At 40.2% G+C, this 14,618-nt stretch overlaps 1 protein-coding gene across 2 annotated transcripts in view; it reads left to right on the forward strand.

Annotated features, from left to right (window-relative positions):
* Positions 1-14,243, forward strand: part of MOGAT1 (monoacylglycerol O-acyltransferase 1) — a 44,194-nt gene extending 29,951 nt beyond the window's left edge. The window contains exon 6 of one of the 2 annotated variants that reach the window (XM_062192824.1): positions 9,585-14,243. In XM_062192824.1, coding sequence (XP_062048808.1) covers positions 9,585-9,739 — 155 coding nt within the window. In that variant the 3' untranslated portion in view covers positions 9,740-14,243. Of the gene's footprint in view, positions 1-5,592; positions 5,678-9,584 lie in introns of those variants that run through there. The other variant, XM_062192835.1, reaches the window with a different exon arrangement.
* Positions 14,244-14,618: the final 375 nt, after the last annotated feature.

A 14,618-nucleotide genomic window follows, 5' to 3' on the forward strand; every position in this document is an offset into this window, starting at 1 on the left:
GTACAAAATGCCAGAAGAGAACAAAGCACAAGATGTACTGAAACAATATTCTAAACTATGTCCATTTCTTTTTAAAAACAATGTACTTAAATCCCAGAGTTCTTTGCTTACTCTGACATGAATTCTACCTGTACCACCCTAGGGAGGATTCGGGAACCTTCCAGAATTGCAAGTTGTGTTGCAGCACCCTTGTTCTCCCTTCTACTAAATTACAAGTTTATTGAATTAAATAATTCCTATCTTGCACCATAAGAACTCAATGACAACATTAGCCTGGTTCGTCCTAAGCTATCACTAACTGTGATCCACTCTACCTGTACCACCCTAGGGAGGATTCGGGAACCTTCCAGAATTGCAAGTTGTGTTGCAGCACCCTTGTTCTCCCTTCTACTAAATTACAAGTTTATTGAATTAAATAATTCCTATCTTGCACCATAAGAACTCAATGACAACATTAGCCTGGTTCGTCCTAAGCTATCACTAACTGTGATCCACTCTACCTGTACCACCCTAGGGAGGATTCGGGAACCTTCCAGAATTGCAAGTTGTGTTGCAGCACCCTTGTTCTCCCTTCTACTAAATTACAAGTTTATTGAATTAAATAATTCCTATCTTGCACCGTAAGAACTCAATGACAACATTAGCCTGGTTCGTCCTAAGCTATCACTAACTGTGATCCACTCACTCACAGGTATCCAGAGAAGCCCAGATTCTCTGTCCTATCAATAGTTCCACACACAGCTTCCAGACTCTTGTTCATCAATGAACTGAACCAGAGCATTTGTTTCAGTTGTTCTATTTCTTATTAACACTCTGATGGTTTTATCTTTTAATGTCCTAGTGACTAAGTCCCCTTAAAAATGCATGCTCAGTAACTCCAAAGTGCCACTGTAGGTCCCAGGTGCCCTTTCTGCATATTCCTCACGGCAGGCCTTGCTGAACCATCGGGTTTCTCTGGCTTCTCCATCAAAATCCTCTCTTCTGTTTGCTGAGGGGCTTTCTCAATGGGCCTTCTTTGTAAAGGAGTTACTATACATAGGTGTTTTTTCTTCACGCATTTCACAAATAGTATGTCATTTGTGTATTTCATGGATGTTCTTATCACTTTACCAAACTACAATAAAATATCCACATTAGCTGTATTTCATCAAGGAGTAAGGAGACAAACTGATTTCAATGTCACATCCATTCTGACAACCAGGAGAGACAAATGAAATACGTTTAGACTTTCAGAAAAACGTGTGAAGAATCATAGTTGCCATAAGTTAACGAGGCTTTGTGTCAGCACCGCAGAGGCCCACGAGGGCAGAGGATCTGATTTGTTTGCTGCTTTTCCTGGGACCCACGGAGTAGGAGCTCAAGAAACATTTGCAGATAAACAGATTAGTCTTTCATTATGCCTATCTGATTGCAATATTTAAGATTTTAGGAACAGGATAAGTACACATTAGAATTTTTTTTTTTTTAGATTTATTTATTTTATTTGAAAGTCCGAGTTTGAGAGAGGGAGACCAAATGACCACAACCACCTGAGCTGGGCCAGGCCGAAGCCAGGAGCCAGGAGCTTCATCCAGATCTCCCACCTACATGCAGGGGCCCAAGGACTTGCTTTTGCAGGTGCATTAGCAGAGAGCTGGATCAGAAGTGGAACAGCCAGGAGTTGAACCAGCGCTCTTATGGGATGCTGACGCTGCAGATAGCGGCTTAACACACGGTGCCACAGCACTGGTCCCCACATTAGGAATTTTAAGGTCAATCAATGAGTTCCAGTATTAGAGGCAGAACAGCAGGAGTGATGGGAAGTAGCATGATTGGACAAGAAAATAAGATACCAAGCGCACCTGCTATTAAAAGAGAAAACTTTACATATGGAAGTATGTGCTGGTTTTAATTGTTTTAAACTTTAGGTAGAAGCATTTAAACATTCAGAAAAGTTGCATGAATCATCACATTCATGTCTGTGTACCTTTTTCTGGATCCAACACTTGCTAACATTTTTGTTACAGCTTTTTCTCTCTTTCTCTGTAATAAATACACTTTCTACTGTTGTTATCACAGAAGTATTTAGTAAGTGCATATATCATGACCTTTTGCTTCTGATTAGTTTTATGTATATCTCTTAAGGAGATTGTTTTCTTCCATAAGTACAATTAAGAAAAATTAACACTCATATGAATACTATGGTGTAGCAGGTAAGATAAGAGACCCACAGCCCATATCAAGAGAACCTGGGGTCAAGTCGCTGCTCTGCTTGTAAGTCCAGCTTTCTGCTAACGCACGTGCTGGGATGCAGCAGGTTTGTGAGTCCCTGCCATCCAGGTGGGAGACGTGGATTGAGTTCCTGGCTCATGTCTTTGGCCGGCCCAGCCCCAGCTGTTGCAGACATTTGGGGAGTGGGCCAACAGACAGGCACTTTCTCTATCTTCTGTCAAATTCTCTTTCTGTCTCTATGACTCTTGAAGAAGTGAAAATAAAATGTAAAAAATTGTGTACAGTCTATATTCAGATTTGACCAATTGTCTGAAGAGTTTCCTTTCCACCAGTGTTTTTTTTTGGGGGGGGAGGGGGAAGTTGGGGAGAAGAAATTTATCTTTTCTCTGAGCTGGGTCATGTATTGCATTTTCGCATCTCATTTGCCTTCTTTAAGCTGGAATAGTTCTTCATCCCTGCTTTGTCTTCATGATGTGAGTAGTTCTGAAGGCCCAGGCTGTTGTTCTGCAGAATGTTACTCAAGTCCGGCTGCTATGTTTCACCTTGACTGCTCTCGGTTACGTCTATTTAGCAGCCATTGCACAGAAATGCTGTTTCCTTCTCAGTGCATGGTGTCACAGGCGTGTGGTGTCCACTTGTCTCATTGTTAGTAACACTAACTTTGACCAGTGGGCGAGGTATTTGTCAGATTTCTCCATTAAAAAGAAAGCATTCTTTTTTCTCTTTATTATTAAGGGACCTGGGACTGGTGATAGAGTCTTTGTAACTATCCTGTTCCTTGATAGTTTTAATATCCATTGATAATCGTTGCCTGAATCAGTGATTACAGTCTTGATTACAAATGATTTTACAAGTGATTTTCTAACTTTAGTATATCTAATGTACTTATTGGTATTTTACCACAAATAAGAATATTGCTCCTTTCCAGTGTTAGATTATTTAGAATATAGATACCCAGACAGCCTTATCACGTGTGGTTGCGTATAGAAGAGGACTCCAATTCTGTTAGAAGTAGCCTCAAAGCTTAGTTTCTGTGAACTCCTGAGCCTGTCTTCTGCTGCAGGATAAGATAGAAGTGTTTATTTCATTTTTATTCTGATGCCAACTGAAAAATACCATATCATTGAAAAAAATGATTCTTCCCATAGGTAGGCCTGCCATGAGGCTGATGGCTAACGCTTGGACACCAGCTGTATATAGCAGATTGGCACTGGCATTAAGTAAACATATATTATGCATCTGCTGGATATACAGAAGGAAGTGGTGTTGTTTGAGGTCTGACTCTGAGTGGCCTTAATGTTTGCTTCATCTTCTCTGGGCTTCAGGTTTACAACTGTAAAAGAAGAAATCAGTGTAATTGTCCTGTCTTCTCTTAGGGTTATTCTGGATATTAAGGCTCCTGGTCTGTGGGAAAGCCCTCTGACAACTCCAGATGCTAGGCAGATGTGAGGTGGCATACAGATCCAAAGCCTTCCTGACCAGCTTGTTGAGAGCATTTTTCCTGCCAAAATCTTATTCTGAATCAAATCATGAGGACATAATCAGACAAATCTATTTTGTGGGACATTGTATGAAACAACTGGTCTGAACTCTTTAAAAAAAGTCAATGTCGGCCGGCGCCGTGGCTCAATAGGCTAATCATCTGCCTTGAGGCGCTGGCACACCAGGTTCTAGTCCCGGTTGGGGCACTGGATTCTGTCCTGGTTGCCCCTCTTCCAGGCCAGCTCTCTGCTGTGGCCTGGGAGTGCAGTGGAGGATGGCCCAAGTGCTTGGGCCCTGCATCCCATGGGAAACCAGGATAAGCACCTGGCTCCTGGCTTCGGATCAGCGCGGTGTGCCGGCAGAGGGGGCCATTGGAGGGTGAACCAATGGCAAAGGAAGACCTTTCTCTCTGTCTCTCTCTTTCACTGTCCACTCTGCCTTTCAAAAAAAAAAGTCAATGTCATGAAAGATAAACATGAAGGATACTCAAAGATGCAAAAACAGCTGTTGTAGACTGGGGAAAACAATTACACGGGATGTGATTGAGACAATTGATCAAGTTTGAATGTGGATTAACTTCACAGTAATACTTTGCAGAGGCTAAATTTTGTAAGTAAGATAATGGTGTTGTCATACAGGACACTGTTCTGGGGTAATGTGGAGATATTTAGGGAGGATTCACATGATTGAATCATTGATTGCATAACTTGAATGGTTCTACAAAAGTACAAGTGATATTGGATGTGTTAATACACATATATGCAAAATGTTAGAGGTTGGTGAGTCTAGAAGAGGGCATTCAGGTGCTTATTATGTTGTTCTTTGTGTGAGTTTTATATTTTTAAAAAAATTTTTCTTATTCGAGTGACAGGAAGAGAGAGAGATCTCTTATCTGCTGGTTCACTCCAAAATGCCTGCAACAGCTGGGGCTGACACTGGGCCAAGCCAAAGCTGAGAGCCAGGAACTCAATCCAGATCTTCTACATGAGTGGTGGAGACCCAACTACTTGAGCTGTCACCTGCTGCCTCCCATGGTGCTGACTAGAATGAAGCTGGAATGCAAAGCAGAACTGAGACTTGAATCCAGGCTCTCTGATAAAGGATGTGGGCATCCAAAGGGCATCTTAACCACTTTAAACATGCCAAACACTCACCCTTGATTTATTTTAAATTAAAAAGATAGGAAGAGAATATATTTTATTTAAATAAAACTGGTTTCAAACCACAAACTACAAAAGTAGCCCATTATGTTTCAGATCATCATTGTATCCTGGTGGGAAAAAAGCAGGCTGAAGAATTTTTGGAAATTACAAAAAAGGAAGGGGGACTTAACTGAAGTTTCAATTGTAAAGTGGAAGAGATTAAAATAGATAATAGTATTAAGAGGACTAGCATGGTGCTGTGAGGGAGATGAAACTTTACTCTCACTACCTCTCAGGGTCTCCAGCTGGGCCTGAGACTCCAATTTCCATGAGTTAGGAGCCACAGGGGAGCACACAGATTGTCCTAGGTCCATGGAGGCTCCCATGTAGGATCTAGGTTTGGCCTGGCCTACCCCCAGCTGTTGAGGGAATTTGGGGAGTGAACCAGTAGGTGCAAAATCTGTCTCTAACTTTCTGTAGGGCCCTCTCTCTCTTTTTCTCAATCTCTCTCTCTCTCTCACTTTCAAACAAATAAATTAAGCGGTGAGGCCCAAGTGTTTATATACCAAATTAGACAAAGACAGAAAGGCAAGTATGGAAAAGTAAACTAGATGGGGAGAGTAATTGAAGGTGAGTTATTTTAAGAAGGTCTGATACGTTTCTCTTGACCTGGCTTCCCATTTTTGGCTTTGATCAGAATGTTTCTTCTGGGGTAGGGAGGGCATCTTTTACATAGGAGTTATATTTTCTGTTTCAGGAAGGAAAGGAGAATCTGGAATGCCCTTCTTGTTTTGCAAAATCACCCTCTGTGGCATTTTTAAGTGACTTCAGCTCAGAATGTGAGTCAATTAGCTCATACTCCCTATTTTGGGGTGGCATATTTTGTGACACTTCAGTGCACAGTACAAGTGCTCAGTGGATGTTCATGAGTGAGGGTGTGTATGATTATGTATGTACAATGCACTTATACTGGGCATCTTTTGAGCCTTCACCATAAGCAAGAAGTTAGATTTGAACTTGGGTCTCACCAGGACCAACATTTCCATTCTTCACAAGCCCACTTGGCCTCATGGTACTAGTTGTGAGGAATTTCGAGGCAGAGTGGTTTGTGCATGAGACCATTAGAGCAATAAGCTGTGGATCTTGATCACTACAGCAAGAGAGCAGAGAGTGTTTTGTTGTTGTTGAAAGGTCTACTCTCTGCCTCCATGAGAAGCAACTAATTTCCATTTCCAAACCCTTCTCTAGGGTAACCCATGGCTCACAAAGCAGCTCATTGGTCTTAGGTAACGATTGCACAGCACTCTGGAAACTGGAGTCTGACTGCTATGTAAGGCAATAAACCCATAACTGATCTTGGGCTGTTGGGCAGAATGGAAAATGGAACAGTCAAGCATACCAGCTATAAAAAGCAGTAAAACATAAACAAAAGCTCTGAATCCTGACTGTGCTGCAAGTAGGCGTTGGTTGATTTTTCCAGGGCAAGGAGTTTTACAAAGGCAGCCTGGTGCAGCTGTTTTTTTCCCTTTGTGTTGTAAAACAGGAATTTTGCAGCCTTTTGGAACTCTGAGTTCTATGTTGAAAATACTTTTTCCTTCTCCTTAATGATGAAAAAAAAAATCCTTTTGTGGAGAGAGAGAGAGAGAGAGAGAAAGAGAGAGAGAGAGAAAATTTTGGTCTTGTAGGGCTATGGGGACCTTTTCAGATACTCCTAATTTGTGGATCTTTTTATCTGACCCTTGCTGGTGATGGGTGTGGCAGGGATGTTTTCTAACCTGGTTAACTAGGTGAGGACCTTGAGCTTTAATGATGGTAAGAGCTGAAATGCAGATGGAGCTCATAACATAACAGGTCCTTGATGTGAACTGCAACCTCAAGTAATTGAATGCTGGGCCAGGCAGTTTAGGGCTGAGCTGCAATCAGGGTCCCCTCAGGGTGGTGTCCTGATCTGATGCACTCCCCTCTGCAGAATTGAAGTGAGCATTGTGGCCATGTGGCAGGAGGAGTGTGGATGTCTTAGATGTGCTCTCATCCCACGGCCTTTTGGGCAGAGCCCATTCCTGAAGAGTTTTACATTTCTGACACTGCGCTTCAGGTTTGCAGTGTCTTCTGTTGGTTTACTCCTTAACCTTTCTTTGCCTCATTATTCTCAGTTTTAAAAGAAGAACAACAATAGCTGCTTAGTTAATTGTTCCAAGGATTTGATTTAATAATATCTAGCGGACCCTCAATCAATAATCATGTTATGTCCAATATATGTCAATTTAGCCTCTCAATAGCTGTATTGGAAATGAGCATCTTGGTTTCTCTACACATAAATGAGAGCAAGGCAAGCATATTGCATCCGTCTCACACAGGTATTCAGTCAATGTTTCATTACTACAATGACACAGAGGAGGCTGGCTAACTTTATAAAGAACAGAGGTTGATGTGGGCTCACAGTTCTGGAAGTCAGTGGTCTAGAAGCCTCATTTGGCAATGACCTTTTTGCTGGCAGAGTCCCAAGGCACTGCAGAGCATCACACTGCAAGAGACAGGGATCATGCATGTTTGTGTGTCTCTCTCCTGCTGCTTATAAAGTGACCTGGATTCAAGTGTTCCACCCTAATAACAGTATCTCATCCTAATCACTTCATAATCACTACTCACCTCATGATGAGGATTAAGCTCCACCATCTCAATACTACACAATGGGGATTAAATTTCAGCACCTGAAGCCTTGGGAGGTGAGGTCACTCAGACTACAGCCAAAGCACAGCAATGGGCATGTCTGAGTTCTCTGGAGAACCACCTGAAATATAGGAAAACTACTAGCATTGAAAGACCAGAGATGAAGTTAATGTTAGGGTACCTGAGAAGGAAGAAGATTCACTGATTCAGAATGCAGATTTCCTAAGGAATCTGGAGACAACATGCTTCATTCTGTTAGACCACTGTTTCTTTCTTAGTTCCCATCCTCCCCTTGAATAGCTACGTAGACCTGTCTCATTGGGATTTTTTCACTAAGAAAACAAAAGCTATTTCTATAAAACCACAAATATGCCAGTAGATTTACATGTAAGTTTCTCAAATTTTTTCCCATCAAGCTACAACAGAGCTGGATGGAAGATAATGGAGTTCTAGTCTTTTATCTTGTACATGTGAAAATTAAGGCCAGAAAGAAAGTTACCTGCCCAGTGCACTTGCTGCTGAGCTCAGACTAGACCTGGTTCCTTCGTCTACAACCAGCTTTCAATTCCATTGCATTACTGTATAAGCCTCTATGTGCATATTCAAACCACAACCAACAGTGAAATAGCTAAGCTTCTAGTTCTTTATGTTGAATGTGTAAACTGGCATCCAGGCTGTCAAAACTGTCCGTGAGCTTCCCGAGTCTGTATCTGGTTGAATAGTTGACAGTCTGAGAATATCATGCTGCAGTGAAGGTATGTGTGCGAGTTCATGCACTGTTCACTTCTCTGTGCCTGCTTGCCCACGTACTGATCTGATTTAGTACTTCCTTCCTTCTCTATGACTTAACACATGCTCAGTTTTCTCTTAACTAACCACTTTCTGTAACTGACTTGGATCTGAGCCTGGTTGGTAGCACAGAGTAACTCAGGGTAAGACAAAGGAAATCCCCTCTACTGGCTGATTTGAGCTCACTGTACCCAAGAGGATCAAAGGTCAGAAGAAGCAGTTTGCTGGTGGGCTGTCATTGAACATCCTATTTTCAACCCTTGGTATCTGTAACAGCATCAGACCAGCAAAGGGGCCAAGAGGGCAAGTACCAAAGCCTTGTGTATTTTTGTATTATCTTTAGAAGCTGAGACAGTGAGGTACTGTTTATTATTTAAATACCTTTTATATGTAAAGTTGCAAGACTTAATTTAATCAATTAGTGTATTGGTGATGTAGTTCCTACAAATGATTTCTCCTTGGGAGAAAATTCATATAATACAGAGAAAGTGAAATTTTCCCCATTTCTGCCTCCTTCCCTAGAGAAAACTGTGTTGTTTCTGTCTCTGTCAAGACTTTTTTCTATGCACCAAACAGTAACTGTGCACCTAGAAATATAAATATTTCTTGTAAGTAGGATCATACTGAATTATTTCACAACTTTTCTCACTTAATGCATTTTAGATATTGTGTGCCTGTACACTTATTTAATTTATTTTATTTAAAAAAAACCACTGCCTAGGATTCTACTGCATGAATGTGGCTTATTAATTTTTCTACTGAGACTTATAGACTACACCAAAGAATCATTGTGATTGTGTGTTTCTCCAGTACGGATACCTCGCTGCAAAAAAAAAAATATATATATATATTATATATATATATATTAATTGTTCAGAAAGACATTAAGGAAAGGAGGGATGCCCCATGACTCAAAGATTTCACGGTCGGTAATAATAAGGGCACTGTGGACTGACTTTCAGCTGTACTCAAGGGAGAATGCTGGTGACGTGGACACACAGCTATGTGTGCTTAACTCACAGCTGCAGTCAGCACAGTAGCTCGTTTGACTCCAAGTCAAAACCACCAGGGTGTTGACACTGCTGTGTCTGCCGAGAAGGAAAGTTCTTTATTTGTTAACAAGAGGGATGGGGTGACCACAGTAGGCAGCCAGTAAAATGAAAAAAGGATTGGCGCGAGCAGGCTGAGGGACTCTGATTGGCAGATCGTTCTGTGGCAGTCCATCAGAGGCAGAAGTCTGAGGTGGAGTGGTTTTGCTCCCTATGCCTGATGCATTGTCTATTTTTCCAGTTGGCCGCCCAATCCCCGTTCATCAGACTCCGCACCCAACCCAGGAGCAGATTGAGGAGTTGCATCAGACGTATATGGAGGAGCTAAGAAAATTATTTGAGGAGCACAAAGGAAAGTATGGTATCCCAGAGCATGAAACTCTCACTTTTAGATGAGTGCAATTCTCATAAGGTGTAAAGGAGGACAAGCAAACATCATATTGATAACAAAAATATTTTAAATAAGTTTTTTTTTCTTTTGACTCTGGAATCAAATTTGCATCTGAGAAATATTATTTATTGTAACAGGTATTGATATTTTCTCTGTGATAAATAAAAATATGGTAGATGATTATAGGATAACTGTAGGACTTTAAATAATATTCTTTAATTAGGAAGTCTAAATCATTTTATAGGTTATGAAGAGGTTTAGATTTACTCATAGACTACAAAAAATTGACAGCTTCAAAAAATAACTAGACCCTTTTACTAAACAGCAATGATTGAAGATAGTGTTTTCACCAAGTATGACAGCTGTTGTTCAACACAGCTGGAACATGTAAGAGACAGGGTGTAAAATAATTTGCCACATAGCATTGGAGCGAGAAGAGTTTTTTGGTTTGTTTGAACAGACCAGTTACTGGTGAATCATGTTACTTTTCTTACATAAATAATTTGATCCTTTCAGTCATGGCAACCAACACACTTTTGTACAATAGTGCAGAATTTTTGTGTCATTTTGGACACAGAATGAGTCTGCCACATAGAAAACCATGTGGGCAAAGAACTGTTCCTTGACTTCTTTTCATGCTTAGAGATGTGTACATTTGCTATAGCAAGGAAGTCAGTTTGGAAGACATAGTTTTACATGTGTTTCAGACAATGGAAATTCCAAAAGGTTTTCATAGCAGTAGAAATAGTTTCCATTTTCTTCTCAAATGGCCTTTTCATTGTAAGCCAGACTCTGAAGCAAAGTGTTCTCTCTAGGGAAATGTGTCCAATTCACAGTTGACCTGGGAGTAAGTTTCCTCTGAACCTGAATGAGCAGGAACCTTGTCTTTGCTACTACTGATGTCGCCACAGTGCTGGGGTTAGTGCTGGAGTTCATGGCACTCAGGAAGCAGTACATAAGTACTTCTTTAATGAACATATCTGGGAATTGAATGTGCAAAATGATGCCATACATGAAGAATTTTTAAAGATAGGTTTTACCATGAAATCTGTTATAATCAAGGTCCATCTTAAGAAAGAGATGATTTGCTCTGTCTGGTTGTCCTGCAGTGGTGTGAGCAGTACTACAGACTGGCTCCTAGGAAGCAAGTCAGAGATCACTGAGTGCTAAGGAACCAGTCAGCCAGTAAGTACGCCTGGTCTCCAAAGGATCTCCATGGCTAGGTGCTTGCTGCTGTGCCTCCTCCACTCTAGGTATTTGTGGGCAGTGTCACAACTTGTTGGCAGTATGTCCAATTTTTAAACATCAAGCCTTGGGCAAAACAAAGTCATGCTGGGTAAGGCCTTGGTTAAGACAATGTCTTACACAAAAGAAAGTGAGCCTTCTTTACTGTTATATATGAAGATTTCTGGCCTGAATTCCTTTGACTTCATACTAGTTGAGCAATCCAGGAACCCATTGATCCTGTGGCCTTGAAATAAGTTCAATTTTTATTTGTTAAAGTGAGACCCCAGGTTATTATAAAACCCACAAATTTCATTCTTTTGGAAAAGTTTATGCTTGAACTTTCATGACTTCACAGAAGCATGAGTTTTAATCTCATCATTAGTAATGACTACCCAACATCAGCTGAATTATCTAGCAGAAGTTAAAGTGCATGTTTAGTAAAGGAAGAGAACTAAAAAATGAGAAAAATTCAATCATGAGTTTATCTAGATTTTACCATTAAAAAAACCCAGACAGGTGAAACTTTAATTTTGGCATACATAAAATGTTATTTTTCAGTACAGTTTATGGGGGAGAGGAAATTATCTCTTCACTTCTTAGAGTCTCCAAAGGTCTTAATCTAGCTTTGCTGAAAATCTTTTCATAGACTCATGGCGTAGTTGTAATTTCCATAGAGTTCTACAGATTCCAAATGAATTTTTTGATATGAAGTTTTGCTACCACACAAATGTGGGTCATATAATATACTCAGTAGAGGGACTTGACAGATTTCCCCTGTTATAATAAAGATTTCCATCTACTATGTAATGACATATAAATTTTAAGTCATAAATCAAAACAATAACAATGACAAAACTAACTCTATAGCCATGTAGGAGAAACTGGGCCTATTGCCTTGTGAAAATGTGCACGTGTGCTGCGTGATTTAAATATTGCTTTCTCATTTCCCTCGCACACCAGGTATAGGCCAAGTCATTTTCTTTGTCTTGCAGATAGAAGTTTATGAAATTTTTGATAACCAGATAAATCTGTTATACTCAAGTGAAGGCTGTGGCTTCAATGTATACAAAGGCTGTCCCGCTTGGCCTTTTTACCAAGGGAAACCACAGCAAGTGGTGCTAGTGGATTTAGTGAAAACCCTTTGCCACTGCTGTGAAAACAGTGAAAGTGTGTGTACTGCAGGGATGATGGGTTAGAAGTGAAATCCCTGCTTTCAGGGAAGGTGCATCACCATCATGAGAAGCATGGAGGTGAAATCTATCCACACCTGTGTGATTTTACATCTATTCCAAACTACCTCACTGATGCAGATGGCCAAAGTTTGTGATGACTATGAATCGGTGCTAATATTAGTTCTGTGTTTTCCTCTGACAAGAAACACCTGATGGAATTTGTTGAATTGTTTCTCCTCTCCCCCCAGTAGCTCAAGATATTTGTATTTTTTAACCAAAGTGATGCCACTTTGTAGAAATGGAGGATTTACTACAAATAGAATTTGTATATGTTTCTTAAGGGAGAAAAACAGGGCAACTTCTAAACTAACCAACCAATTTTTCTAGTTTCTCTAGGATAGCAAACACAGAAGCAATTCTTTCTAGAGAGGAATTTCTCTAGTACTTTATATTTTGATCATTGTAGTTAATCCTTCCCAAGCACCTGCAGTTTAGTGCCTTGATATCTTATATGAAAAGGAGAACATTTATCTCAGCCTAGAATTAACCTATGTGATGATGAGTTCTTTAATAAAAGAATCTGTGTCTTATTTGCATTTGGGTACTCACCCAAACAGACCAGTTCCTAAGCAGTCTCTCAATGAATGGTTGAGGAACCAAACTGGAAGTTGGTTGGATCGTTTCTAAGTTTTAGAGCCAAGAGGGATTTCATAGCCTGTGTAGTTATTCCTTTTGCATATGAAGTACTTGGACCCTAGTTTAATGAAAATTAAAAAATGACTGTGTGTTCATATTCATTTGCCTTGATTAAACAGAAGGTACTACTATTCTGGGGTTGTTGATTAATAAACCCAATACTCTTCCTATAAAACAGAAGTTTAAAAAAAGTAGAGCGTGATTGAAGCAATATACTTAAGGCAAGCAATTAAAAACTCTGAAGCAAGCTCTGTCTTTTAGTTATTGAGAAAATTTTTCTTGTTTGAAGCCAGAATACCACATTGTTGGTTTTTTTTTTCCTTTTGCAAGAGCTATTTTGGTTATGTGTCCGGGGAAAAGTCCAAGTTTTCAACAAGTTTCACTACTAGAGCCATATGTATTGGAGCAGTGGATAAGGCCCAGTGCCTTTTTCCCAGGATGACCAACTGAACTGGAAAATAATCTTCCCTTTTAATGGACAGTGATCATTAGTGCAAGCCAAAGCAATCCCATTGGTCACACAGAGGCAGAGTAGAGCTTCTGTCACCTTAAAGGCAGTCTGAGCCCTGAGTCCATTCTGACTCCAGCCTTGTCCATCCAGATTGTAAAGCTGCCTTTTTTTTTTTTTTTCCTTTTTCTTTTACACAGCTCTTAGATTCAGATTAAGAATTATCTTAGGCTATTTTGAGAACAGAGATAAATCTGAAGTTCCCTGTATTCCCAGGGTCTGAGTAACTCTCCCATAGATCATTTCCAGGTCAACTTGTAGCCTCAGAGCTTTCTAGTTGGATTCCAAGCCCTGTAGTATGGACATGCAGTGGTCCTGGGACAGTCCGAGAGCCTAACTTCCCCACTCTCCTCTCCTCTTTATTTCACACAGTCCTTTAACCCCTGGTCTTCCCATAACATAGTGTAGGGTACTGGCTCACTTCCTTCCTACATAAATAGAGTGGGAGTAAATGGTCTCCATGGTGCTGTCTAGCTCTGTCTTTGCCTGGCCTTTTATCTGTCATGATGATAACAATTATTTGGAGATGAGCTATCTGATAACTTTGCCTTGTCACTGCTATCCTTGCTTGCTTCTATTCCTCCAGGAAATTCAGTGAGCTGAAATGACCATTTCACTTTCTTGGTATACAAAAAACACCAATTGCTACTGCGGTGTCTCCAGGATCACAATGACCTTTAGTTGTATGTTTCTAAGAAATAAATTTTCTAAATAGGAGAAATTTAACTTAAGAGTCCTCTTCCTTTATATCATTCAAAAATGTGGAATTATAGTTTATTATTAAAACATAGGAGGCCATGACACTTTTATATTTTCTATATTGTATGTTTTGTTGTGTGTGTGTGTTTTTAAACTGTCATTTTTAAAAGTTTTGCCCAATAAATGTGTTTTTCTGCCTGAGTGATACATGTGTGGGTGTGTTTTTTTAAACTGGATGGAATGTTTTCTTTTTCCACACCTTAGTAAGGCTGAAATAATTTAGACTTGGGCATGAAAATAGACAAGAAAATTGCAGCAAAATGGTGAGCATTGCAGATTCTCATACTGGAGAGTCAGTGCTTTAAATCTTCTTGATGGGGAAAATGATAAAACACAAAGCAGAGGCAAGACTACTGAAAACTGCAGGTGTGCAGGATTGAAACTAGATCAGGAGCAGCAAGAGGAAACAGAATCAGAGCCTGTCTAATCCAGACATGTTCCAACGCTGGTAGGTAGGAACATGTGTAAATTACAGACAGAGTCAATGACTGCTAGTGGGCAGAGAAGATGAAAAGTGTTCTA

Source organism: Lepus europaeus, chromosome 1, assembly GCF_033115175.1.
Source record: "Lepus europaeus isolate LE1 chromosome 1, mLepTim1.pri, whole genome shotgun sequence".
Classification (NCBI taxonomy): Eukaryota; Metazoa; Chordata; class Mammalia; order Lagomorpha; family Leporidae; genus Lepus; species Lepus europaeus.